This window comes from Homalodisca vitripennis, chromosome 1, assembly GCF_021130785.1.
Source record: "Homalodisca vitripennis isolate AUS2020 chromosome 1, UT_GWSS_2.1, whole genome shotgun sequence".
NCBI classification, from domain to species: domain Eukaryota; kingdom Metazoa; phylum Arthropoda; class Insecta; order Hemiptera; family Cicadellidae; genus Homalodisca; species Homalodisca vitripennis.
In genome coordinates, this window is record NC_060207.1 from 208,490,617 (window position 1) to 208,518,552 (window position 27,936).

The 27,936-nt window shown below is 32.7% G+C and overlaps 1 protein-coding gene and 3 non-coding genes across 5 annotated transcripts in view; 3 read left to right on the plus strand and 1 right to left on the minus strand.

Annotated features, from left to right (window-relative positions):
• LOC124353039 overlaps nt 1-13,945 on the minus strand; it is a 29,854-nt gene extending 15,909 nt beyond the window's left edge. Inside the window, exons 1-4 of one of the 2 annotated variants that reach the window (XM_046802834.1) lie at nt 13,790-13,945; nt 7,954-8,086; nt 6,594-6,814; nt 4,472-4,701 (exon numbers count right to left, since the gene is read on the minus strand). In XM_046802834.1, the coding sequence (XP_046658790.1) occupies nt 4,472-4,701; nt 6,594-6,814; nt 7,954-8,064 (562 nt within the window). In that variant the 5' untranslated portion in view covers nt 8,065-8,086; nt 13,790-13,945. Of the gene's footprint in view, nt 1-4,471; nt 4,702-6,593; nt 6,815-7,953; nt 8,087-13,486; nt 13,604-13,789 lie in introns of those variants that run through there. The other variant, XM_046802835.1, reaches the window with a different exon arrangement.
• Nucleotides 13,946-14,051: 106 nt separating this feature from the next.
• On the plus strand, nt 14,052-14,124 carry Trnak-uuu. The gene has a single exon. It is a non-coding gene; the product is annotated as a tRNA-Lys (tRNA).
• Nucleotides 14,125-21,562: 7,438 nt separating this feature from the next.
• Nucleotides 21,563-21,635, plus strand: Trnak-uuu. The gene has a single exon. It is a non-coding gene; the product is annotated as a tRNA-Lys (tRNA).
• A 4,363-nt stretch (nt 21,636-25,998) lies between these two features.
• Trnak-uuu lies at nt 25,999-26,071 on the plus strand. Its single transcript has one exon. It is a non-coding gene; the product is annotated as a tRNA-Lys (tRNA).
• The last annotated feature ends 1,865 nt before the right edge of the window (nt 26,072-27,936 follow it).

Genomic DNA, 27,936 nt, shown 5'->3' on the forward strand with positions numbered 1-27,936 from the left:
TGTTCAGTTGGAGACCGGCAATCAGCTGATCGGTCAGTGACGTATCGGGTGATGCGTTCCTCCCGGCTCGCTGGTCAGTTCGAGTCTTGAAGCCCACGACGACAAGGTCCTGTTGAGAATCGCAGCTCTTCCTCTAACCCTACCCTATAGTGTGGGATTTAGAGTAATTCCATTTTTTATCGCGTGTAAATTTAATTCAAGTTTTTTAATTTTTTCTTCAGTGCGTATTAAATCCCTATCAGCCTCCGTAATCTTCAAAGTAGTAAGTCCTGTACCAGCGTTTAGTTAATATCTTTGATTTTTTAATACTGTTGTAATTTAAAAATTTCTAAAGTTTCCCATCTTTCAGAGTCTGAGAAATTAATTACATTTTTTGAAGTATTGTGAATTAAATTTTGGTCATAAAGTTAATATCAAGTTTTGTGTTATATTGATTTTGAGTATTTTGAGAAGAGAACTTTTTATTTTATTTTTGTTAATTTAAACCATTTTTTGAGAAGTATAAATTTTTAGTTTCATTTTAATTTTAATTCATTTTTAATCAGACTCTTAATTAGATTTGTTCGATTGTGTGAAGTTTTGAAGAAAATCGAATCAAAAGTTTGTAAACTTTGTTAATTTTTTTGGTAAACTTGAATTTCGGAATAAACCAAGTATTTCCGAAAAGTTGTTTAATTTATAAAGTATTAGCTCCATATAAATTTAAAATATGTGCTATAAAAAACGGTACATTGTAATGGTATTTATGTACTTGCTTACTTGTTGTCAAGGCCTAATGCTATTTTACCGCTATACTTCCTCCCCCTCAATCCTCTTAAGAATGTAGCAATATATTTCCAGGTTCCAGATAGTGAACTTGGTTTGTGGGTGTGTTTGTAAATCCAAAACTTAAAAACAAAAAATTTCATATCACAGCAAGAGGAAGGTGAAATCGATTTAAACAAACATCCACATTGTATCCCTTCCCACCACAGCTGTTATGTGTATACTTGGTTGTTCCAACATGCTTTGGTATCTGCCTGAAACCTTGTAATGTATTACAATTACTGTGCCAGGTGGTGATATTGCTCCTCAGTTTGTAGTTTCATATTTTATGAACCATCAACGGTAAAAACTGTCATTAAAATCATCAGTTTATACAGGGTGGAAAAAAAGTATGGAAACGCTTTCACTAATTTTGTATGGCTTCACTTTATACAAATTAAATTTTGTACATCACCACTTGTATTAAGAACCTAGTTTTTGAGACCAGTGGGGACATTTTATCTTTTCAGGGGGACGGCCCGTGTGAGGAGTCAGACGAAAAATCTTAAATGTAAGCATAGGCGGAGTTTGGTATCAAATTAAAGGTCTAGTAAAGAGAAACTCATTACCGCAAACCGCACTTAAAAAGGTTAACCCTATCCAGAGTACGGGCCGTATGAATTTCATTACAAAGAAATTTAGTAATTTTGTCTTGTGAAGTAACTAATTTATTTTCAGTAGTATGTTTTTATGTCGGTTATGTAAATTTGAAAAACAATTTCCAACAAAAAAAATTTTTTTTTTTTACCTCTACATTTGTTGGATAACAGTAAATAGGGGTTTTCCTGTCTTGTCTTCAAGAAAACTGAGAGTAGGCCTATTCAATAATACCACCTAACTCCTTATCAACATGAGGTCAAGGTCCAGTCCCTCCAGCCCTTTTATCTCAGGCAAAACATAAACTGGTTTAGGCAATACAAACAGTACTGTCACAGCAAAACTCCACAGTTTTGTATTTTTAATATTAGCTTGGTTTTTAGTCTACGTTATAATTTCGTCCACGTAAGATAAAGTTGAAAGTCTTCACTAGGAAGGTACTACTGCGATAGTTATAAATTTTTTTACTTAAGTGTTTACATTTGATTCTACTAGTTTTAAAAGTAATGTCACTTAGTGAGTTTTGAGAGAATCACGCTGCTTATGATGCGTGGGTATGGATATCTAGTTCGTCCCCTATGAAGAAATAGCGCATTTTTTTTTAATGACACTTTTCTTGATAGACCCCCAATTAGTAAGTCAACAGTGTTTAAGACAGTAAAAAGATTTGAAGAAAGAAACTAGAACAGTCAAAGATCGCGAAAGAAGTGGCAGGCCTAAATCGGCAACAAATGAACAAAAAATCTTTGGATGTACTCCAAACATTTGAAAATCCCAGCACCTCGGCCAGAGTGGCTGCAGAAGATCTTGATATGAGCCATACCTCAGCGGTTGAATGTTTTACACAAAAACAAGTATCACCCTTTTAAAAGTAACCCTAACCCAAGAACTTGCAGAGGATGATTTTGATCGAAGGACTGAATTTTGCGAAATAATGATGAGAAAGTGTGACGAAATTCAAAATTTTTTAAGTTCGATGTTGTTTTCAGATGAAGCTACATTCTTTTTGTTAATGGACAAGTTAATAGGCATAATTGCCGTTACTGGCCCGACCATAATCCACACTGAATGATAGAAGGCCACACACAAAGGCCTTAGAAAGTGAATATGTGGGCTGGAATAACAAACAATAACATTGTAGGGGACCGTTTTGTGATAGATGGAAATCTAACAGGCGAAATTTATTTCAATATGTTGACAAATAACATTTTGCCAGCAGTTTGTGCTCTTCTTGGGGCAAATTTTTAATGCAGTATGGTTTCAGCAAGATGGAGCACCCGCCCCATTACTATTTGCGGGTGCGCAAATCTGTTAGATCAAGTGTTTCCTAACCGTTGGATTGGTCGCAGGGGTACCGTTGAGTGGCCGGCTAGGTCACCGGATCTTAATCCACTAATTATTTCTTGTTGTGGGGCTTCTTAAAAGATAATGTGTATAAACCTAAACCAGCCAAAAATTGAGGAGCTGACAAATCGTTTATTAGAAGAAGCAAGAAGAATTACACCCGAGATGCTTCAAAATGTGACTGCAGTAGGTTTTTTATAATAGAACTAGCTCATTGCCAACAAGTCGGAGAGCAGTTTGAGCACCTCATTTAAAAGGTATGGATATTTTTGTAATACATAGATAATTTTTAATTTAATTTCTTTTGGATAATTGTGTTCCATAAAGTGTCATTTTCAGTCAGAAACAGTTTACTTGAGACTGTGAAATTGCTGAGAAATAATAATTAATCAAACGTTACTTATGAAATTCAAACGGCCCGTACTCTGGATAGGGTCAACCTTTTTTAAGTACGGTTTGCGGTAATGAGTTTCTCTTTATTACACCTTTAATTTGATACCAAACTCGGCCTATGCGTACATTTAAGATTTTCGTCCGACTCCTCACGGGCCGTCCCCCTGAAAAGATAAAATGTCCCCACTGGTCTCAAAAACTAGGTTCTTAATACAAGTGGTGATGTACAAAATTTAATTTGTATAAGTGAAGCCATACAAAATTAGTGAAAGCGTTTTCCATACTTTTTTTCCACCCTGTATAAAAATTAAATAAAATTCCAAATGAAGGTTTTTTTTATAGGAGAGTCTCTTGAGTATTCTAATTATGTCCGTCCTCATGAGACACTGGCTTGTGCGAAAATGAAATGAAATAACGCCTTTATTCAAGAGGCGGAGTTAGGGCTATTTAGCCCTCTCTACCACTCAACCTCACATAATATACATATATTATGTGAGGAGGAACATTATACATATACATATGTACATTTAATGACCTTAAATAATAACAAATTACATTTAAAAATTAACCAAAATGTATACATACTATGTAATAATTAATAATAAAATTTATCAGCTTAATATGTAGAAAAATTCAAACAAAGATAAATTAAAAACTTAAAAAACAATTTCTTGTTATTGTTACATTCATTCTCTCAAACACACAGCCTGACCACAAGCACGCCACGAGCACCGCCACCCGTCACCCCTACAGACCGCCCAGCAACAAGTCCCCGACCTTTGCCCCAAAACGAGCTCAACCTTCTATAATACGGATATTATCAGGAAGAGAGTTCCAGAGGCGACATGCCTGAACAGTGAACGATTTACTGAAGAAGTCCGATCGATGAACAGGAATTGAAAGTAACGTGGATCCCCTTCACAAAAAAAAATCATATACAACAGAACAGGCGGAAACAGTCAATGCAAAACCGACATCACTGATAAGTATTATAGTTACAGATAGGATCTGAACTTTCATTAATCAAATTTAAAACTATAATCCGACACCTTAGCTTGTACAGCCATTAAATCTCCCATGATCACATTAAAAAGACCAAAGACATTATTTTCACAATAAAATCATACAGCTGGAGGAATGTTAGTGAAGGTGAGTTAAACAATAAGAAGAATGTGTTGAGTAATATAGCAGGTTATGAAATTAAAATTGTTTTCTTTAACTCGAACCTCATTAATTAATGTCTATATTAAGTAATTTAATGAGTTGAAAATAATCATGGTAAATTTAACAAGTTTGAAGCAGAAAATAAAAAATATGATACATTTACACTTACCGTTGACCTGAGGGGGGTCTGGTGCAAGGACGGTGACAGCTGGCTCTATCCCGGGGACCAGAGCAGAGGGACCAGCAGGGGGTAGGGGCAGGGGGGAGTTCGGATCCCGAGTTGGCAAAAGTGGAAGTCTCAGTTCGGGCAGACGACTGTACACATTCTCCTTGGGTGAGAGAATCCGCATCTCTCTCAGTTTGGCACTTAGACTATCCACCCAGTCCAGCATCACTTCCCTGTGCAACAAAAGCACAAAAATGCAACTTTTTTTTTAAGTTAAAAAAATGAATTTGATCAGTGAAACAGAGATTAAACCTTAAAGTATTGAAGAAAATTTATTTCAAGACACACAATCCAATTTGATACTCAACAGTCAAAATCAATACATTTACATGCATTTTCGTGAATTATAATGAACACAATAACCTACAATAAGACAATATGGATATTCCTGTATGACGTGTTTACTACAATTCTGATGGTACGGACATATCTATATGCCACACTTTAAGATTAACATTTAGTATATCTAGGCTTTTTTTAAATATTTGTTTTTTATTTTCCACTCATTCTTGTATAAAAAATAACTGTGACAGTCTAAAAACAGGATTTTGATTTTAATTTAAATTTTCACAACAGGAGCAAAAGTCAAGAAAGATAGTTTTCATTAAATTTTTCAATATCATGTTTGTGTATATGTAATTTTTTTAATATTAAACAAATAGACATATTGAAAAAAATGTCTATTATTTTTGGAGTTGCCTGAAGATGAAACCTTTAGTTTCAAAAGGCCTCGTCCAAAAAAATAAACAATTTGGAAAAGTAGTGTTTTCATTAACATTCAGTAATATTTAAAGTATTTTCCAATTGCTCCAAAAGTCTTCAATATTGGAAAAAGTTGGTATGCAGGTGTAGAAAAATGTATATCTAGATAATTGTTCAACTTCTGAATTTAAAAACTAATTTAGAATTGATTAAATTACATCTTTACTATTCAACATCATCTAAAAGGCTCTGAAAATTAACTGGTTTAAATCCACCAAACGTTTTTGTTTCATCCAAGGGATTCTCATGAGAAAATTGGAAACAGATGCACAATTACTTTGTCAGACAATTTCAAAACTTTCATCCATTCATGTGCATCAAAACCCAATCCAAACGGGTTGTAGTAAGGTTCTTACAGACGTTCAAGCCAGTTTAAACACTATCACTGGTTTTTGGAGGAATACTTGCATTCCACTGATATCAATCATTGTATCCGACAATAAAACAATCTTTCAAAGCAAATTTCTGTGAAAACAAAGGGTAATCATTAGTTCATAAAAAATAAATTGTGCCATGTTATCCTGTAACAACCCAAACTCATAATTCAGACCTTGAAAATAGTTTCAAAGTTACAGAACCAATAGTTGTAAACCAATGCAAAGAAGGTCCCAACCATTTTCATGCGGTAACGAACAACTCTATTCACCAGTGGTAAATCACCTGCTGAATTATACTTACAAAGTGAAAATAATGATGGCTGCTAATCTTCCAATATCAATAACTGATCAGCCTCAGTGATTAAATGAGTGTCACATAGGGATCAACTCTATCGTTCAACATTCCACTGGTTCGAAAACTTAACAATAAGGTTTCCAACAATTTTTCACAAGAAGAGACTTCAAATTCTCTCAGTATATTATTCTGAACCCAGTAGACTCCAAATGTACAAAACTTCAGCAGATGGATTCCAAGGTATACTACCAGTACCACAAAAATAATGATTCCAACCACAACAATAATAATAAACCACAGCAATCGTGTTCACTGAATTAGCGCTCTAAAATGTTGGGGAAAACTATGGTAACTCTTATGTTGAAAACATATGATCATGTTATTATTTGATTCTTCTTAAAACAAATATTTCTATTTATGTTAAATAAAACATGCATTTTTTCTTTTTCACAATGTACAGTACTTTTAATATACCACACAACAAAAGTGTACTTAAAGCTAAATTATCATTTTTAAATATTATATTGGGTTTGTTGTTAACAAACAATAATAATTTCCCTATAACATTTCCTTCATCTCTCCAAATCATGAATCCTCAATAATCGATTTAAGAAGAGAAGATCAATCATACCATGATGGAGCAGTGAGACGCACGATATCATCACCCAACGTGATAACAAACTCAAACTCATCATCTGTCGCACAAATTGTTGGTGAGATATGAACTGTCCGTGCGAGTGATACACTCCACTCTGGCTTGTGTGTTCCGGCCACCTTCATATCCGCGTATAACTCCAAGTATGGCTCGGTATCATCGTGAACGCAGAACACCGTCCAGAACCGATCACCTTTCTGGAAATCAGAAAACTTATGGTAAAATACATTGTATTTACCAAACATAAAACATCTTATAAAAATTTAAAAAAATTCTTGCAGTACAACTTCCTACACAATTCTTACTTCAATCCTCCAGGGGGGGTATATTATTTATGACAAATTGTTCCTCGTATAAAACTACGTATTTAGATGTTTAATTAACAATGCTTGCTAAGCAAATATTTTTTAATTAATAATTAACATGAGAATTTGAAATAAATTTATCATACAAAAATACAAATTTCAACAAAAATTAACACAAGTAAAACAAAACTTGTAATGTGCTGATGTTAATTTATTGCTGCCAATTAAAAGGATATCATGGCAAAATGCTTCAACAACACATAACTTAATCCTTAAATTTTGATAGGCTAGTTTAATATATTTTGCGGTTATACTAAATAAAGGTTTTACAAAAAAAGCTATTTTGGTAAAACAAACTAAAAGAATGCAAAAATTAAAATCATTACGAAAAAGAACAAGTTATGCATACTTGGTTTTGGCCTATTCATAAACACCTAGATAGATAATCGTAACGTTATTACAAAAAATTCAATATTTTAGTATCATTTGTATAAACATCTTAGAACAATTACCTTTTTCTATGTTCAAATGTATTTTATAATGTGGACTACATCTAAATAGTAGAAAGAACCAAAGGTGTTACATCTTTTTTATATAATAGAACTTGTATTGTTGTTCACAATATATTCCAACAGATAATCTTTCCAAAGGCTAATCTGGGTGACTGATGCCATGCACGCTTTCTCTTAGTTATTGTCACTTTCTCATCTTTTATCATGCAAAGTATGACCTGTCCAGCTAAATATTCTACTGCATTCATTGGCCAACACATACTTTTGTCATATTTCACTTCTCATAAGTAGTTTAATTTTTGATAACAGAATAAAATCTCAATTGTAAATTTATCTTTGACAGTTTGGCGCAATCAGACACAGAGAATAAACACAATAGAGAGAATAGGTATGACATCCATATTATTAATAATACTATTCACAAAATCACTACCACATTATAAAATCACAAACAAAGAATTCTAAAAAGCTAATTTTTTTGTTAAAATCCTTTCATTGAGACTGCTAAAAATACATTACCTTGGAATGTGCCCCGCCTTTCTTTTCAACAACTGGTAATTTTCTGAGCCATGCATTTTTATGGATTTCACGGAACAAAACGCTGCTTGGAAATGTCGTGTTGGAGTTCATTATGTGTATTATGCACTGCTATCTGGAACAAAATAAAGGATATTACAAAACTTATTGTAACAACAATAGCAGATAATTAAATGACTGCCAATAAATTGTGGTTGAACATTACTAAAACCTATCTTGCTTATTAATTGAAAATAATTGTTTACTATTTCCTTGTTGATAAAAACTTCTTGGAAAACAATGGCAGAATGGTTTGAACTAAATTCGGATAGAAAAATGCTATCTATACAAGGAAATTATCTGATTTTAATAATATCTGTGACTAGAGCATGCTGGGAATTTCGTTTCAGGTCATACATATGTACATACTTTAAGTATTATAATAAAATGCTTGAAAGAATTCCTAAAATGCAGAATTGCAGACTAAATTACATAACTTATGTTATGTAGCTCCTGGCATGATGCTTGCAAGTCAGGAGTGAGTTCTGTGCAATCAATAACGTGGAAAGCTATTCAACAATGGAACAACATAAAGATATTTTGCAATATTTTAATTTTTACATGCCTTGCATATGACCTTTTTTTTGATTCCCTTGACTGTCACACCCATGTTATCATGTTCCAAACAACTGCTTTACTACACGACACTTGACAGCTGTAGAATGATATACTTGGCCACAGGTAGTATTTATTTGAACTTAGTATACTTCCACATTTGTGCTATTTGAAAGTTACTATACTCTTACGGACAACTGAGGAACTACTATGAAAGCACATGGTGAAGTTTTATCTGGGCGTTAGAAACAGAACATTACTAGCTTCCAGTTTTTAATTGTTTTGAAGTTGCTACAGCATTATGGCAGAAACTAGATTATTTAATTATAAGGACATTTTATCAATTTTAAATTTGTCTCAATGTTAGGCATTCAACAGTGTAACTTTTCTAAGGTTAAAAGGATAACAATGATCGGGGTGTGGATCCATTTTATCAACCACAACCTTAAATAAGATATCACGAGATTCAGTTTGGTAAATTAAATTATCGCTACAGTTAATCATAGTGGGCACACATGTACACTGACAGTGGAGTAGCTCTATGCGTAGCAATGATTTCAGCCTTTTCTTATAAAATGTTTTCTAACCTGTTGCGTGTAGGTCTAGTATTAACATATGTTAAAAGTTTTTGTATTTAGGTTTAAATGAGCTATTATTAATATCAGCAATGATCGAAACATAAGCTGAAAAAACAGCTTGGTTGTACAAGTTTCCTGTTTGAAAAGTAATATAAACGAGGGTGGCCTGAAAAGTTTCCAACCAAACAAAGGTACAAGACATTTTTTGTAAATAATTATTTATATTTTTCAACATAAGTCTCCTTGTAACTATACACCACTCTAAGCAATGTTTCCATCTCTGTAATCCGTCCAAATAGTACTCCTCCAAATTTTTTCTGTACAATAATAATTTACAAAAGTGACTACCTCTTCATTTACGAAAATATTTGTCCTACAAGCACAATTTTTAGATAAGGGAACAAAAAGAAGTCGCTTGGGGCTAGATCTAGTGAGTAAGGCGGATGGTCAAGCAGTTCAAACTATAATTATTAGATTTTCACCATGGCAACCGCTGAGGTGTGGGACGGTGAGTTGTCTTGGTGAAATAAAATTTGCCTTTTCTGCAAATGTGGCTGTTTTTCCACAAGTTCTGCCTTTAGCTTGTCAAGTAATGTCACATAGTATGCTCCTGTAATGGTTTTTCCTTTTTGAAGATAATCGATTAAAATATGAGAATGAATGAGAATGAGATATTCTAATTCTCATTCTCAGTACTCCATGACTATCCCAAAAAACAGTTACCATCACTTTCCCAGCCAAAAAAAACAGTTTTTGCTTTTTTTTAGCCGGTTCCTCCTTTGCAATCCACTGTTGGGACTGTATTTTTGTTTCGGGCCAATAATTGTGTATCCAAGTTTCATCTACAGTAATTAATCGGGCACCAAAACTCGGATTTATTTCTCCTAAACTGTGCCAAAAGAGCATTGGAAATGTTCATTCAAACACGTTTTTGGTCTAATGAGAGCAAACACGGCAAAAACGGATGAGCACCCAATGCACTGACAGCTTTCTCATGCTTAAATGTTGATTTAATATGTGACAAACACATTTTTTTGACATGTTTTGACCTCTGGTATCTCTCACTTTAATTCAGCGGTTGTCTAGCACCAATTGGTGAACTTTGGTGATGTTTTCGCCAGTAGTAATAATTTTTGACGTCCCAAACATTCATCATCTCCCAAGATCTAACAGCCACATTTAAATTCAGCAGCCCTAAATTTCACTGTGGTAAATAATAATGTAAGTGATGGTGCAGAGTCCCCATACAGAGAATCCAACTCATCTTTAATTTGCGAAGGTGTATTGCCTTTCAAAAACAAATATTTAATGACAGCCTGATACTCGATTTTATCCATTGATGATACATAATAACTGATACGTAAATATACGCGTCCAAAATGGCTGAAAATTTGGTGAGTAACTGTCAACACATGAACAACGAAATTCAGTAGCTTTTATTTACGAGTGCTGCCATCTTCACATTAAAGTTGGAAACTTTTCAGACCACCCTCGTATATGTTACTACTTAAAAATGATTCAATTCAATAATAGTATATTTAACATGATGACCTTGTTACGAAATTTTTCATAAAGCTGAGAACATTAGATTTAATGTACAACATGGCAGTTATAAGAATTGAATTGACAAAGCAATGGACCACGGAAAAGTAAGTAGAAAAAGAATTAAATATTCAATTGTTATTATTTTGAAAAGATACAAAATCTGTTACTATCTCAAACAATATGTTGTTATAAAGCGAAATATGTATATATATAAAGAACAGAAAATATGCTTTGTGTATGAATTCCAATTATCTCTGTGTTAAATCCAGCATTAAAGAGATAATGTAATCAGCTGAAATGTTGCATTATCTGACCTTGAATGTGTGTTGAATATTAGTTATCCTTATCAGTTGGCCCCTTGTAAACATGTCACATACAAGATACATTCACATACAGCAATGAGTTGGAAAAGCCAGTTCGTCCTGATTCATTTCGAAGAAATCAATCTCGTAAATGACAAAACCTTGTAAAATACAATAGCCCACAATACTAAACAACAATGTAAAAATTAGGGATCTGATAAAATATGTATTTTAAATTGAACTGGGTTTGGACAAGATATTATTAAAACTATACAACTACATTGAAATAGATAAAAAAATAATAATAAATAACACAACCTTAAATATAACATTTTTTATTATTGATTTTTTATTTAAAACAATTATAAACTTAAATATTGTTCACGTGATAACTTTTGAAAATAAGAAGGCTTTAATGCTAATTCTCTCACATTTTGCATTATTAGAGCTCTTGTTGAAGATTTTACTCAAGTTTCATCAACATCAAATCTCATTTATCCTAAACTTACACGTATTAAACAAACACTTTTTAAAAGCGTAGGTATCTCACTATTATACAGGGTATACATTACTTTAACATAACCCTTTATAGATGTACTGTGTGGTGAAAATACAATTTTGGTTCTTACTGTGTACATACTTGTGCAAATTCTTTCTTTTCAAATCTGTACCTTTCCGATGTTAGCCTCAAAAAACGTGTTTTTTATAACAGCGGCTTAAATTATGCTCATGTGTATTTTTATATACAAAATTTTATTCTGGCCATAACAAATTTAAACATCCTAAGAGCAGAAAAAATACTCAGCGCTGTGAGATATCATCAAAAAACCACATTTGGGCTGTAGATGCGACTTTGAACCTGATTTCACGGCTTTTATCGGATTAAGGTTAATATAAAAGATGTTGTCACTAAAACATGGTTTGTGTATCATGCAAATATATAAAAAAGGAATCCAGAACATGGTAAACTGTATTAAGAGTACAAATTTATACATATTAGCAATGTCTAGTTCATATTAACACTTTGAGCCCCAAGCATATGTATTACTCTACAGTAAGCACATAACCATGGATAGTAATAAATGTTAATAAAACAATACTTTTCCAAATGGTTTATTTTTTGGACGAGGCTTTTCGACACCAAAGGTTTCATCATCAGGCAACTCTACAAATAAATATTTACATTATTTTTATTACAATTAAATATTAAAATTCATATGGTGTAAAATAAAAATACAAAAATTTATGGAAAAATTTCAGCCAGTGTGAAAAATTAGATATGACTAAAGTTTAATTTTTGAATAAATTAAGAAAAGGAAGACTGGAATTTTCAATAAGGACTGATTTGACTGTCATGTATGCCAGTGATAACAAATGGGCGGTACAGTATGATAAGCGGACCCGGTTTTTTATATTGATACTGACAAACAATGAATTACTTATTATAAATTTCAATATAACCAAACAATACTGATTTTGAACAGTAACCAACTTGTATACATTATAAACACTTTTTTATATAAAAAAAATATTTTCTTTAATAAATAATAACACAGTCGAAAGCTTGTGAAGGGCCGTCAAAGTTTAAAAAGTGGCATATCAGCCGATCTGCTTGCAGATCATGTCTGTAAGTATTTTAACACAAGAGAGGTACGGTTTTCTAGAGAAGATGCTTCAAAATCTTTTCAAAAGCAGTTAATCATTGCTATCCAGGAGAAAACATAAATAGTTGTGCATATTTAGTATTTTCTGTTAAGTTTTTTAAGTTATCATTTTATTATTATTTATGAGTATATTATATTTCCAGTTCTAATTATTTCTTTGATCATTAAATCTTATGTATGAGATTATCACTACGTCTATTAGGCTATATAATCATTTTAATTTCGAATGTGATCGTTATTATGACTTATGACTATAGATATGTTGATATGATTTATAAACCCGTATTCGGTAAATGAAGTATCAATAATTACACTAATTGATATAGAACCCGGGTCCGCTTATAATACTCAACCCCAAATGGATTCTAACTTAAATCTTCTCATTGTCAGCAACGTCAATGATTCAACGATGACTTCCCAACATTTAATTTTAAAATGTCATACTTTCTAAGGACTGTCCAATTGCTATACTAAATTATGAAAGAAGTCGAGCCAATAATTGTTCAGAATTACAAAAAATTACAGCATAACCTATAACAAAGCTACATTCCGCATTCACCATAAAAATATAATTTTATAGCATTGCTAATACATAGAACATTATTCATACCACCATTTATGAACAAGGCCACAAGTGCAAAGCCAAACATTTTAGTTAGCCTAACTTTTTCATTCAAGAATAATAATTATTCATAAATTCAGCATCCTGCCAACCCTTTTGTTTGAGCCTATTTAGAAATCATATTAGTAAGACAGATCTAAAACTCCTAAAATGAGCACATTCCTTCATATTCTTGCCATTGCAATAAATTACTGAGGTCCTCCTACTCACATTCTTTGGATGGGCAGATCAAATCCTAAATTTCAGAGTTTCTTTTGTCTTCAAAAATTAATTAATTGAGATATCAGTTTTAAATGACAGATGCCTTGAAAAATAATCGTTCTAGTAAAACACTGTTCAACTCAACGACCTGCACCATTTAAGATTAAATGCAGTCAATTAATACAATTGACCCCTACTGGGAAGACTCATAGTCAGTAAAGTCTCTGAGGTTAGGTACCATACTTGTCTAGACTTTCATTTCAATAAAATAAGAATATATTGACATAAAATTAATAGTGTTGATTTACTTACCTTGAGAGAAACATCACAGACAGTTTGAGTAAGATATATGCAATTTTCAATGTAGATAACTACTTCGTAAAAAGTGTCATAGGCATAATACATCAATTACCAAGTTATATAGCGCCATGATGGTAAAGAGTTTGACACTTGAAGTAAAGTAGAAAGAAAACAGAGCTTAGCAGACTACCTCACTAACGACACCTACTTACAAGTTTTGGAACTAACGCATGTATTAGTATAAAGAAGTACAATTTTGACGTCTTTGGCAAGCGCCCGGATAGCTCAGTCGGTAGAGCATTAGGCTTTTAACCTAAGGGTCCAGGGTTCGAGTCCCTGTTCGGGCGGCTACATTTTGGATAAAATCGTAATTTTCACAGTGTTGAAAAACTGAAAACAATAGAAGATGTACAATATGATATCTAGATTAAATAACATAACAAAAACAAACTTTATTTTGAATAAAATTAGTAAAATTTATTTATTTAGTATATTAAATCCACTTGAATTATATATTATGCACTAGCAAGGATGATATAGTGCTAAAACTAAAACCGACACTAGTTTTTTTGAAAAAAAAAAAAATCAAATATAAATTCTGTTATGAGCCATTAACCTAGAAAGAAATTACTCATTACAATATGTTTTATTGCCATACAACTGTAACAATACACTAACAAAACAATTTCACTAATTCTTTATGCAACAATAAATGTTCGGTTACTTCTAACAAAGCCTAATCTGGGTTTAACGATTAACTATTTTATTTATTATTTTTATATTTTCTATGGAATAAAAAAGGTGATCCAAACATAAGCATAATCACCAATACCAACAGTTTCCATACAAATCATTGATTCTTCAATCACTCAGTTACTCAATATCTACAGTTACTCATAACAACTATTAAAATTAGCATACGTACATACAATTATTCCCCCACTAACAATTTAGCAAACAAATTGCATGTCATCGTTTACATGTTTCAAATGAAATTTTATCTTTGATCAACATTTTCAGCAGAAAAACGGGTTTAAGATCTGAAATTAGTGGAATATATGAATAAATTTATTTTTGAATTTAGGTACGCAGTAAACTTTATCAATATTTACTATTGTATTTATCAATCTTAACATTTTATTTGGCTTTGTAATTTTGTGTTTACAATAATCTACAAATAAATGTGTCGTAGTTTATTTTGTTTAGAACTAAATAAAAAAACCCTGAACTAAAACACACACACACACACACACACACACACACACACACACACACACACACACACACACACACACACACACACACACACACACACACACACACACATATTATTTTTAGTAAATTACTGTACAAATAAAATAAAGTGTTTTTAAAACATTGGCACTATATTTCGGTGAAAACCGTCTTCAGGTGCATAAATTGTATAAAATATAAAAGAAAACAGTACAAACGAAAGTAAATAAACAGTGAATAAATAATAATATATAAATAAATTGGAAATTCCACATTAAGAATGTATATAAATAAATTTTACTACTGCACAACGCACAGACATAACTCTTCTAAAATATAATTACTATTTTAATATTGAGCTGTGGACTCATAATTTTTTTTATTCTTCAATTGTTATTTACTTCACTTAAGTTGATCAGGACTCTCAATATAACATAAATTGTGTGTATGAGGATGAAGAATGTATAAACAAGGTAAACAAAAATCTAAATATAAAAAATACGCAATTCTCGTTTCACTACAACCACAGCCTTGAACAGTTAAACGGCAAAATAACTAAATCACAATTTAATTGCTTTAAAACTGTAAATAAATAAATGTATATTAATTAATAGCATTGGATGTATTAAAATGAATAGCTAAAATATCTTAACTAGCGTAACCAAACACCTACCTTAACACTGGATAGAAATGATATTGGTAGAAATTTTGCCATCAAGCACAAGTCCCGGATTCTGTAACTGTGGAGAAGAAATTAATCTGTACAAGTACACACCTTTCTTTTACAAGACGCTAATGCCATTGCTTAATTTTCTGAAATAACTGTAAGCACTATTCTATGTTTAACGAGAACTATTTGCCAAAAAAATATTTAAAGGACTGTCAACATTGCATTCTGGTACTTTCGTATTATCCGGAGGGTACTCTGCCCTTATCTACTTCTTGTTATTACGCGATATAAGTAGGTTTATATTAGATTACTATAAATACTAGTACAGTAGTACCAAAGTTAAAGTTAGCCTTTACGAGCGCTCAAGTGAACTGAGCAATTCAATTTAGGTACTATCTTGCGGGATGTTTTCCTTTTTTCACCAAGTGCGGAATGTTACCAAATACGCCACTGAAGCACGCACTGATGGCCAGGAGCATTTCCAATCGGTACTTTCCTGACCTTACATCACGTGCCAGATCGTTCAAAATTGCGATAACAGAAAATCATTTGCCATTTTCTGAGGTCTCGCAGTGCGGCATCTGTTCCAGATACTCGTATTACAGAGCGACTATCCCTTAGTTACCAATCAATTACTAATCGCCTGGGACTAATTTTTTCCATCATATTTTGTTATAGAAGACCTTGAACATAACAGTTAACGCATAGATCACAACTAATTTATTTGGGTGCATTTATAAAATATGTGTAATTCTATCGATCAAATACGACAACGGAAATGCAACAAGATAATTAAAACTTTTGCCGGAGAAAATGCTTTTGAAGGTTACAATACAAGCAAGTTTATAAACTGTTTGGTGAAGTTTGGGTGCCTTGACCAAATTAGGACTGTTTATCACGCAATTTCCCAGAACTACTCAGACACACCATTGTTTCCTGGGAACATTAATCAGACATGCTAGCTTGGGTTCGACTTCCAGCTCTCCGATTTTCATTCTGTGTTAACTTCTTAAACAAATGGTCAGTTTATAAATATTTTAAATTAAGTGATTAGCTCCAGATATACTGAACATGCTGGCGGTGGTAGCGTTAGATGCAGGTTGAAACTGCCACTTTCAGAAAATAACACAAATAACTTCCTAAGGTCTAAATAGTTGTTCATAATTTGTTTATAAGGTACGTTCGCACTGCCCACCCCACCAGACAAAATAAACGAAGTCCAACTGCAGTACTTTTCTACTGCTAGAACTTCTTAGAATGCATATATTATTTTCTTTGTTAATTTATTTTAATACTAACAAGGTAGGAGTACGCCATACCAAGTATCGCGTAACGGGCTTCGCCGAAGTTCAATACAATGTTTATTCCGTTATTGACAAATGTATCAAATACAATCGTACGGAAAAGAAATTATTACATATCCCAACAAAAGAAACAAAAGAGAAATTGTGTCGGGCTACTGGGTGATAGGCTTCAATGACGTTTAGTAAAAAATCTATGGTTGTACATAAACCTTCACAGAGCTCATTCTTTTATTTATAGAAGTGAAGTTACGTGCAACATTTCAAGTCTATACGTCAGCTCATTTTCGACATATCATGCGGGCAAACAAATAGATAGACAGTATGACATTCTCCAGCCCCTAAGGTGATTTACTAACGCTCAGACAAAAAGATCTTCAATTAGTTTCATTATATTTTCCAAGAAAGGAAAATTGTGTAAACAACCAAATTCAACTTGAAGGCTGCACAGTGTACGCTTGTAATTGTGCGGTTTTTTTAAATATAATTTTGCAGGCTTTCAAGTCCACCTGTCATTTGTGCTAAACCATCAAAGCCCTTTTGGAATTTGCAAACCGTGATGAACAGTAATATATTTTACAATAGGCCTATACACCACACGGGTCTTCAGCTATGGCAACAAAGTAATCATGATTTTTATTCCTTGAATTACGGAACGCACATAATAGGATATCATTGATCTAGTTTTAAGTGTTATGTGATATCCATTTATATCCCGAAAGCCGCAGCCATTCGTTGAGTTCGGACCAATCGCCAATTCGCAAATTTGCAATTGTCAGACTTTTGATCCTCATGACCTCGAATAGAAAAACGTTGACTACAAAGGACTTTTGCTGTTGTAAGTATGCACATTAATATGGTCATGCGGTTTTCATTGTGAATCAGTACAATTCAACATTACTGCGATATTTTGATTATTTAGAACTTTATTGATCTTTCTTGACGATTATAAGTGTTTTGTTAAGTACAAAACCTTTTCCAACATAGATTTTTTTAATTGGAGAAACTGACGTAGCCTACGTAAATTTTTCTTCTTTTTAATGCTAAATGCCACAAGACCAAATCTTCAGCTTCCTTGTAAACAAACTTTTTCAACAGTAGAAGTCAATCAATCTTAGTATACGTTGCAAACCTTGAATTTAGGAGATTTCTTTTTTATCTGCATTATTTCCGCTGTGATAAGTAATCCGAAGTGGAAGAAGAAGAACTTGACAATGATGACTTGGGAGTCCGTAAAGGAACTGTCGCTTTGCTCTTTTTAGCAGTTGTTGCGAATTGTAGTTTTTATATAAATATTTCTCCACTGTTACAAATAGTTATCGACACTAAAATTTAAATGATAATACATATTTACCATTCCTCGCTAAAAGTTACAATAGTTTACGAAAAAGATAGGTGACTCACATTATATAGTGATAAACAAACAATTGTAAACTGCACTGCAAACCGAATAGGATATCAAGATGGCAACAGCGCATGCGCTAACCAGATTAAGAGAGCGGGGATATCTTATCAGCAAACACGCTGTGTTTGTGTTGCAAGTTGTATTGTATTATAATAATGTAATATCTTAATTAAAATAACTAGTTTCATTGTTATTGCATTAATAGTAGTTTCATAATTGCGTGATTTTTTTGTTATATGGATTATTTGATAATGTAGTTAAAACTTCAATATACACTAAGCGTTTTCATTCTTAATCACTTTTATATGTAAATTTTCTCATACGAAATTACTACTTTGGTAAGCTCGGCCTCACAATTTGTATCAACTGCATTATGATGAGTTGGTTAAATGAATTGACAATTTCCTATCATAAAAGAATCTCATTTGACTTCCTATCTCTCTGGGAATACCTTCAATTTGGATTTAGTCTGAATATAAACTCTCATCACTCTGTACGGCAATGAGCTACTTTCCAATACAGCTGGGATCTCTGAAAGTCATCGTTTTCCTCGTAGCGGTGATTTCCCCTCTCCAAAACGTTACTATCCTTATCTAAACTTCTTTCCTAATTTAAACATATCTTTCACTATGTAAACATATGTTCTCCTGAGTCAACACACCAGTGTGATTCCGTTATTTGTTTTGACAGACCTATCTTCAAACAACTGATTTTAGCACCAAAATGAATTACAATACAGTGTTACGTTTCCTCATGGAAGAATAATTAATTACTAAACCATGAATGTCATATCATACTTTAAAAGATTTATTGTGTTTTTTTCCATAATTTTGATGAAATGTATTGTTCAGTACTGGTCTCTAAAGCAATTTCCACAGTCGCATTATGTCGCTCTCGAGACTAGTAATGGATTGTGCTATATATTACATGCATACAGGTTATATAAAAAAAGCAAGCAACGAATAATATTAATACGAATCTCGTTTATCTAAATGAGACTAATCTGGTGTTGCTTCTTTTTACAAATTAGTACATATCGAATTAAGGACGCTTGGTGGACCATGTGCTTTTATTTTATCGATTTATTTAAAACTGAAAGGTCCATGAAAAGAACAGTGTAATTTAATAATAAAGTTATCAGTTAAATTGTAGCTGATGTTTGTCGAGAGATTTCATATTTTTCTAAAACAGCCTGGGAGTTCTAACCTTGCAGGTCCAATCAGTTCATAGCTGCTTTTATAGGTTTTAAAACCACGAGTACATAAAAAAATACGATAAAATAGTTAAAGTGTTGTACTTAATAGGAACTGGCTTGAATTAGTAATAGCATAGGTGTAGGCAGAGCTGAATAGTGGGAGGGGTGGAGAGAACAGACTGCGTTATGGCCTGGATTATGGAACCTTCTGAAAACTTTTCAGGCACTCCTAAGAAAGTTCCTTAATCCAGGGATATAGTCTACTAGCAGGGGTATTGTATACTCTCTTAATTGGTGGACGTTTGGAGGCACTCACCTAAACCTTTTTGAATGCAGGGCCTTAAATTGTTGAAGGAGCGCAATTAAGACTAATTTGGTTTATGACATAATCAAATATATTACTCTCCATTGTATATTTTTGAGAATTTCTTACCTGGAACTCGCGATTTTAGACGTTTTGAATCTAATTCGGGTTATAAGTATTATAAATCCCATGTTACATCATTGGAAATTGTTAAGAATGTAATGCTTCTAACCACCATTTGAGTCACTTTTAAATCAAATCGGAAGAAATACAGATTTTACGTTACCTTCTTGGCAATTAAGCCTAATAGTGATTTTGTTAATCTAAAACCTGTTATAAACCACTTTAAATACTATAATGTCTTACTTTCTGACATTCGAAATCCTATTAGAGAATTCGAAATGTTTCACCGACACAGCGTCCTCTTAACGTATTCCATGATGTTAATGATTCATTATAAAACTTGAAATTGTAACACATAATATGAACTAATAAACACACAAGAGACGAACAGACAAATAGATAAAATCACAACAAACACATATTTACAGTTTAATACCGAGTGCACTCATATCAAACGCGTACAATGAATGTTATTTGAGTCGTGACTAGCCTTTATACGAAATCAACCAAAGCAACAAAAGATCTTGATCACATGTGTTAGTAAATTACTGGAAAATGTCATATGATTGACCTTTACAATATTTTGGTTTAGTTTCTTTTTTCTCATTGCCAACGTCGTTACCCAGAAGACGGACGCAACTGAATGTAAGACAGCTGATGTAGAACTTCACATCGAATTTCAACCTTCAAGATCAAATTGTTGGACAGTTATCGTAAGTATCGCCTGACAGAAATAGGATTTCATTATCAGCAACTGGTGGAGATAATGTAACAATAACAAACATCTAATTGCTCAACATTTGTTGTACTGTAATACTTTCACAACGACTTGTATAGGTGTATATATTGTGCACTTGTGTAATTTATTATTTGTTTCTTTACCTTAAATTATAAGTAGCACTATTATCAAAGGAGTATAGGTTAAATTTGAATGGTATGTATGTGGATTTTGTTAATCCGTTAAAACAATTATGTGGAGATAAGTAAATCCATGAATTCTCCCACTTAAAAATGCCGAAACAAAAAAATTTTAGATTTAATTTTGAATTAGATTGTTGTGCGTATAGATTAAGAAGAAAGAAGCCTGTTTAACATCCTATTTTCCAGATTGTGATGGGACATTCGGTTTTTCTTGGAGGGATTTTACAAATTGCAAACAAATTTTACATGATTTGTTGTATTTTAAAAGCAATCTTAATGATTAAAAAATAATAACAAATCCATGAATATATATTTGTTGCTCCTAACTTTAGATTTGAAAACTGTTCTGACGTCATTATCCGAGCAGCGTATTAAACCTACAACGATTTGTACGACAAAGTATCATTTTACTCGATGAATAATTTATGTAATCAACAAAGTGCAATGGTAACGCTCCTTCAGCTACGGCTGTGAACATAACGAACTGCCGTAACCATCGGAAACCACTAAGAAAAGTGTTTAGTAGAAAAACGACCAGAAATGTAACGCACTACTGACACATCCTACTTACAAATTTTGGAATTACTGTCTAGATTAGTACAAAGAAGCTTGTGTAAGAATTGTATATCAAGCGCCCGGATAGCTCAGTCGGTAGAGCATTAGGCTTTTAACCTAAGGGTCCAGGGTTCAAGTCCCTGTTCGGGCGAATAAATTTTGGTTGAATAAGTGAATTCATGTGGCTAAGACCAATTCAATGTTACCAAGATACTCTAGTATCTAACTAACATGGTCAAATCAATGTTTTTATTTTAAATACACTTTTTAAAATATATTGTTTACTTTGAATATTTCTACTTATATTTGATTATTATATTACATAGCTGTTAATCCACGTTATGGAATGCTATTTTGAAAATCTAGGTCCATAGTCTTCTTAGTAAAATAATGAATGATGTAATATTTTGGAGTTCTATGATAATTTTCAAATTTAAGTAGGCGTACATCACGTATATATATATATTATTAGTGTTCATGGTTAAGAGGATGGGAGGTTACGCGAAATTTCAACTGACTCTTATAACGGGTTATGCGCATGTATGGGCATATCTGGTTCTACGCCACAAATACAGTACAATACAGTCTTTGCTATCTATTTACATACAATTCCAGTGTCATATTTGAGTTTGTCTTGTTATCCCGGGGAAGTTTTTACTAAGATTGTGCAAAATGTTCAAATAGTCGTTTATAACAGGTTTTGCATGACAGAAATCTTACGCAAAAGCTTTTCGGACTACAGTTTGGGATATTTTTTTTAAATTTAAGCCACTGTAAAAGCTCCATATAACGAATCAATGAAATGAAAAAGTTTCGACTACTTTATATGCTGTAAACAGGCTCGTACTAAGACCGGGTTTTTCGGACAATTTTACCGGGGCCCGAGCCCTTAGGGGGCCCATACTTTTATTTGAGGGAACCGTGTCCACGGTCGGTGGTTGGAAAAGACGGGCCCCGACCTAATATCTTTTTCCGGGGTTCACCATAGCTGAGTACGGCCCTGGCTGTGAACGGCTTTGTTTATTAAGATAAGTTTTACAGCAGCATTTAAAAAAGTATTTTGAATGCATAAAATGGTTCAAATTCGTCAATGGCGTGATGTATAATAAAAGTTACCCCCTTGTAGAAGTTTGTCGATTTTGTATTTATTGAATTACGGAACGTAAATAATATATCATTTACCTCGTTTCAAATGGCATGTGATATCCATTTATACCATAAAAGCCCCGGCAATTTGTTAAGTTTGGACCAATCACCATTTCACAAATTTGAATTGTCAGGCTTTTGATCCTCATGACCTCGAATAGAAAAACTTTGACTACAAAGGACTTTTGCTATTGTAATGCACATTAATATGATGGTAGAGTTTTCATTATCAATCGGTTCATTAAAAGTTACTGCGATATTTTGATCACTTGCAACTTTAATGCACTTTCTTAATGAGCATTAGTGTTTTTGTAAGAACAAAATCTTTTAATCATTTTTTTGTTTAAATTGGAGAACCTGACGGACGTAAAACCTTTTTCTTTTTATGCTAAATGCCATTAAACTATATCTTCTGCCTCCTTGTAACTAAAAAAGGACTTTTTTAACAGCCGAGCTCAATCAATTTGATTATATATTTAAAGTCTTAAGTCTAAAATCCATTATAAAGCACTATTAAATCGAGTTGGAATACATACAAATTCTATGCTACTCTCTCGGAACATGTTAGAAAATTCAGTTCCTGGAACCATTGTGTTGTGTTAGGCTCTTTTAACTAATTTGGTTGAATACAATTCCTACTCTACTATTGAACATTTTTTTTAAATATAGTTCCTTCTAGTACATCCTATAGGCAATTTAAATAAATGTGGCTTAACCCTCCATCAGGCGCTTAAAATTAGAAACACCATCAGGCGCTCACGGAGGTTTCCTCCAGGTTAGCGAATAATGGATATCATAGTCGTTTTAAACTGTTTTTATTTGTTTAAATATTCATACTGATTTAATTACAATGTAATCTATTTATTTTTAGAAATTAAATAAAAATTACCCTCTTATGTAATGAATTTTCCAAATAAAAAATTCAAAATCTTAAAAAATTTTATTGTATAGTAACATGATTTATTTTAAGAAATAATGCAATTAATTGTAAAATTGTTTAAACTGCTGTAATAATATATGGAAATTAACTTAGTTTTTAACTTCTTACAAAAATAACATAATTCAATTCTCGGGATTATTATACAATTGTTATTTCAATTATTACTCTGAAATCAAAATTTATTCTTTACCAAACATTTTTTTACACACTACACAAAATTTCAAAACATTTCCCTTCTGGTTCTTATAACGACAATGTTCACTCTATAAACAGTACTGAAATGTTCCCTAGCACACTGGTACTGTACTGACAAGTATCTCGTCTTCATTCTCCATTTCACAAAATTCAAATAAAATATATTGTAAAACTTAAAAAGAAACCATCACAGGTCACACATTTAGGCGCACATAGATTATTACTCCATAAAAACTATACACAATAAGGCGCTCACGGAGATTTCGTCCAAGCACTACAAACACAACATCGGGCGCTCACGGAGGAATCGTCCAGTCTCGCACGGAAGTAGACCTCATACTGACAGATTTTGACAAAGATAAGCGGGAGGCTATTGTTTCGCTTCCCCGAAAGATGCTCGTGAAGTACACTGCGGGAAACTACTGCCAACATCACAAAAGTAGTACTATTTTTAATAATAAAAAATACACGGAGGAAAACTCCGTTTAGCGCCCGATGTAGGGAAGTCCTCATAGAATGCCTTTAGGAAATTAATGTAAATATGTATGGCTTAGAATTCTTCATAACATAACTGCCTTAAGGCAATTTAAATAAGTGTGGCTTAGAAACAAATGCAAACTGATCGTAATAAAAATAGTATAAATATTATTTCACAAATATAATTTCTATTCCAATACACAATAAAATAGCTTGCACACTCCCATGAAATTGGAGTCAATTATAACAGCTGGAGAATGATTTTGGTAGCAGTAAAATGAAATAAGTTTTGTAATTTTACCAATATTAGCCACTGTACATTTTAACGTATTAGAAATATTTTGGAATGCGCAAAAAGGGCCAGGTGCCCTTTCCATAAACAGTAGGAAAGAATAGTTTCTTAATTTAAACGATAGTAACAAAAGAAATCAATTAAAATTCTCGCCCAATAGCTTACATTAATATTTCTGAACTGCCTTACTCAAGGTCGGCCAACTAATTAATACGTATATCTGTCGTCTTTTTGTTCTAAACGGGTGTTAAATTGGCTCATTAAGGACCCTACAGGGTACTATAAAAATGTTGATATTGGTTCATCAATTTGGGGAACAGCTTCTAAGTTGAATTGAAAGATTATTCAGAAAGAAATCTGCGGATTACATGTGACTTCAGGAGAAATACGAGTTATATAATGCGGCCTTGCCATCAGAGGGGGTCTCAACTCTCCCCCCTCTATTGTAATATAATCGTATTAAATTACAGTTTTAGTACATTCAAATTTAAATGTCTCCAAGCCGTAATCACAATCATAATACTAGAATAAATCAAGGCGATGGAGAAAGGGTTCGCTAAATGCACTTTTACAGTAATTGTATGCATATATATAATTTTTAATAAATAAATAAATAATAATTAATATATGAATATAATTACTAATACTTATTGTTTAACGTATTACAAATATCTATACCAAGTCGAAGATTTATTGTATATGTAATAAAACCTAGTCAGCATCTTAATTCAATATGGTGAGGGAATATTTAACAAACCTATCACTTTAATTTATTTAGAAAACCAACATCTGTTTAAGATTTCGTGTCATGATGATGTAACCTCAGTCTTAAAAGTGTTACAAAAACAATTCTGGGAAGAATTCTCACTAAATTAGTTGTATTTATAATTAATTTAAGTTATTTTTTAGTTTGCACCTTTTTTTAACTACCTTAGTACCTCGAAATTTGACAAGTACTCCTATGTAAGTATTTAAACAGCATCGAATGAAGCTGCAGCCTAAAAAAGTTTACCATACAGTTTAATTTTGGGCTTACACATGTTAATACTGTAATGCTCATTTTTTCATGAGTTAATTAATTTATTTATTTGTAAAGTAAAAACGCCAAAAAAGTTCGATCTATTTACTTTAATAAACATATAACAATAAAATTTTTAATAAACATAGTTCTATTTGTAAAGTAAAAACGCCAAAAAAGTTCGATCTATTTACTTTAATAAACATATAACAATAAAATTTTTAATAAACATAGTTCTATTGCTTTTGGAAAGTGGAATGGTAAAGCTTCTACAACTGCTGCTGAATACAGAACAAAATGTTCTAACCATCGGAAACCACCAAGAAAGGAATTGAGTAGAAATACGACCCGAAATGTAACACACTACTGACACATCCTACTTACAAATTTTGGAACTAACGCCTAGACTTGTACAACGAAGCACGTGTACGATAAGTCTATCAAGAGCCCGGATAGCTCAGTCGGTAGAGCATTAGGCTTTTAACCTAAGGGTCCAGGGTTCAAGTCCCTGTTCGGGCGAATAAATTTTGGACAATATTAAAGATTTTCACAAGTATAATTGAATTCATGTATGTAATACAAGTAAGATACACTGGTAACTAACATGGTCAAAATAATATTTTTATTTTTAACAAAACATTGAAAATATTTTTTTACTTTGAATATTATTACTTATATTTGATTATTATGTTATATAGCTGTTACCCGCGGTATCGAATGCAATTTTGAAACTCGAAGTCCGTAGTCTTCTTAGTCAAATCATGTAATACGATGGTGCCCTATGATAATTTTAATATTAAGCAGGCGTACACCACGTATATATTATTATAGTGTTTATGGTAAAGAGTATGAGAGATTGCATGAAATTGCGACTGACTCTTATAACAGGTTATGCAAGTGTAGAAGCATATCTAGTGTGATGTTACAGTTTGTATAATACGTAAGCCTGAGAAGCCTTCAACGCTCAAAAAGCACACTCTCCGGTATAAAGGGGAAATTCTTACAAAGTTCATGCGACATTTCAGAATAATCGTTTATAATTAATAGGTTTTCATTATTATTTAAAAGTTTTTCGCTCAACACGTTTTTCGGACTGTGGTCTGGGAATAGAATAGCTCGTTGATTAGCAGTGTGAAAATGACGCAATTTAAACCAAGTTTTGAAAGAAATAAATAAATAAGATCTGAACACTATCTATGTTTCTTTGAGTATACGTAATGCAATCCCTAGAATATTTTCCCTTCTTATAAATAAAGATGCATCGTTAAATGTGTTGCTAATCTTGAGAACGGCCGAAACCGATTCTGCTAACTCTTTTTTAAATATCTGTTGATGTCCGAGGAAGGATTTTAAATAGAGACAGATTGGGAAAAAATCTCGCTATTTAGGAAAACAATAATAACCTTTATGGAACATATTTCAAAGTTAATTGACACTAATCAGCTATTGTCAATATTTCAGCTGAAATTTGCCAAAGAGGCTGAAACATTTGTTTACATTTAAACTTTAAGGAATATAAAGTACACAGTGCTTGATCCGCAGTGTAAAGAAGATAGCAAAGACAAAGCTACTACTCTTATCTAACTTTTCTTACAAATCGCGTCAATGACGAATTTAAACCATTAAATTCATTCATTATAAATACTTTTTAAACAGCGCTTTAAAACCCCATATTAATAAACCAAAGCATGTGAATGTTAGAACATAAGGTATTCGGAACTGATTGGTACCTTAAATGTGATCTGTGATTTTTACATTGACTTAAAGAAGGACATAAATGGACACTAACGTGATAAACTTATGAATACAGCTGTTTGTTCTTATGGCATAATTGTTTATACTGAAACAAACATCATGACATGCATAGCTTCAAGCGAACTAGGATGTCATGAAGTCTTTAGGAAGGATCGCGATGGTCATACTAGTGACAAAATGAGTGGCTTTGGTGTCTCGTAGCTGTTTCTAAACAGCTTCAATCCTCCTCCCCAAATGGCTTCACAAACAGCATCAAAGAGTGTGTTTTTATCTCTGAATCTAGCCAACGGGTCTAAAGCTCTCGTAATGAAATCTTACACATCTCCTGGTATATGGGTGTTATCATAATCCAACTTTGTGTCTGGTCTCGAAGAAGTTATTTCAGGGATTTTCTGACACAAATTTCTGCCATGCGATTTTAACCGGCGTTCACTACACTTGTTCTCCCCCGCAGGTTCCCAGTGCATCGGCCAGGGCTATGTGAAACACGACTGAAATGTTCCAGCTACACCAACTTAACCATATTACAAACCAGCTGTCAAAACTTTTGGATTGGTTTTCTCATCATCGCCTCATGATATCGCCTTAAAAGAAGCTGACCCTACGGTCCAAGAAGATCCTCATCACTC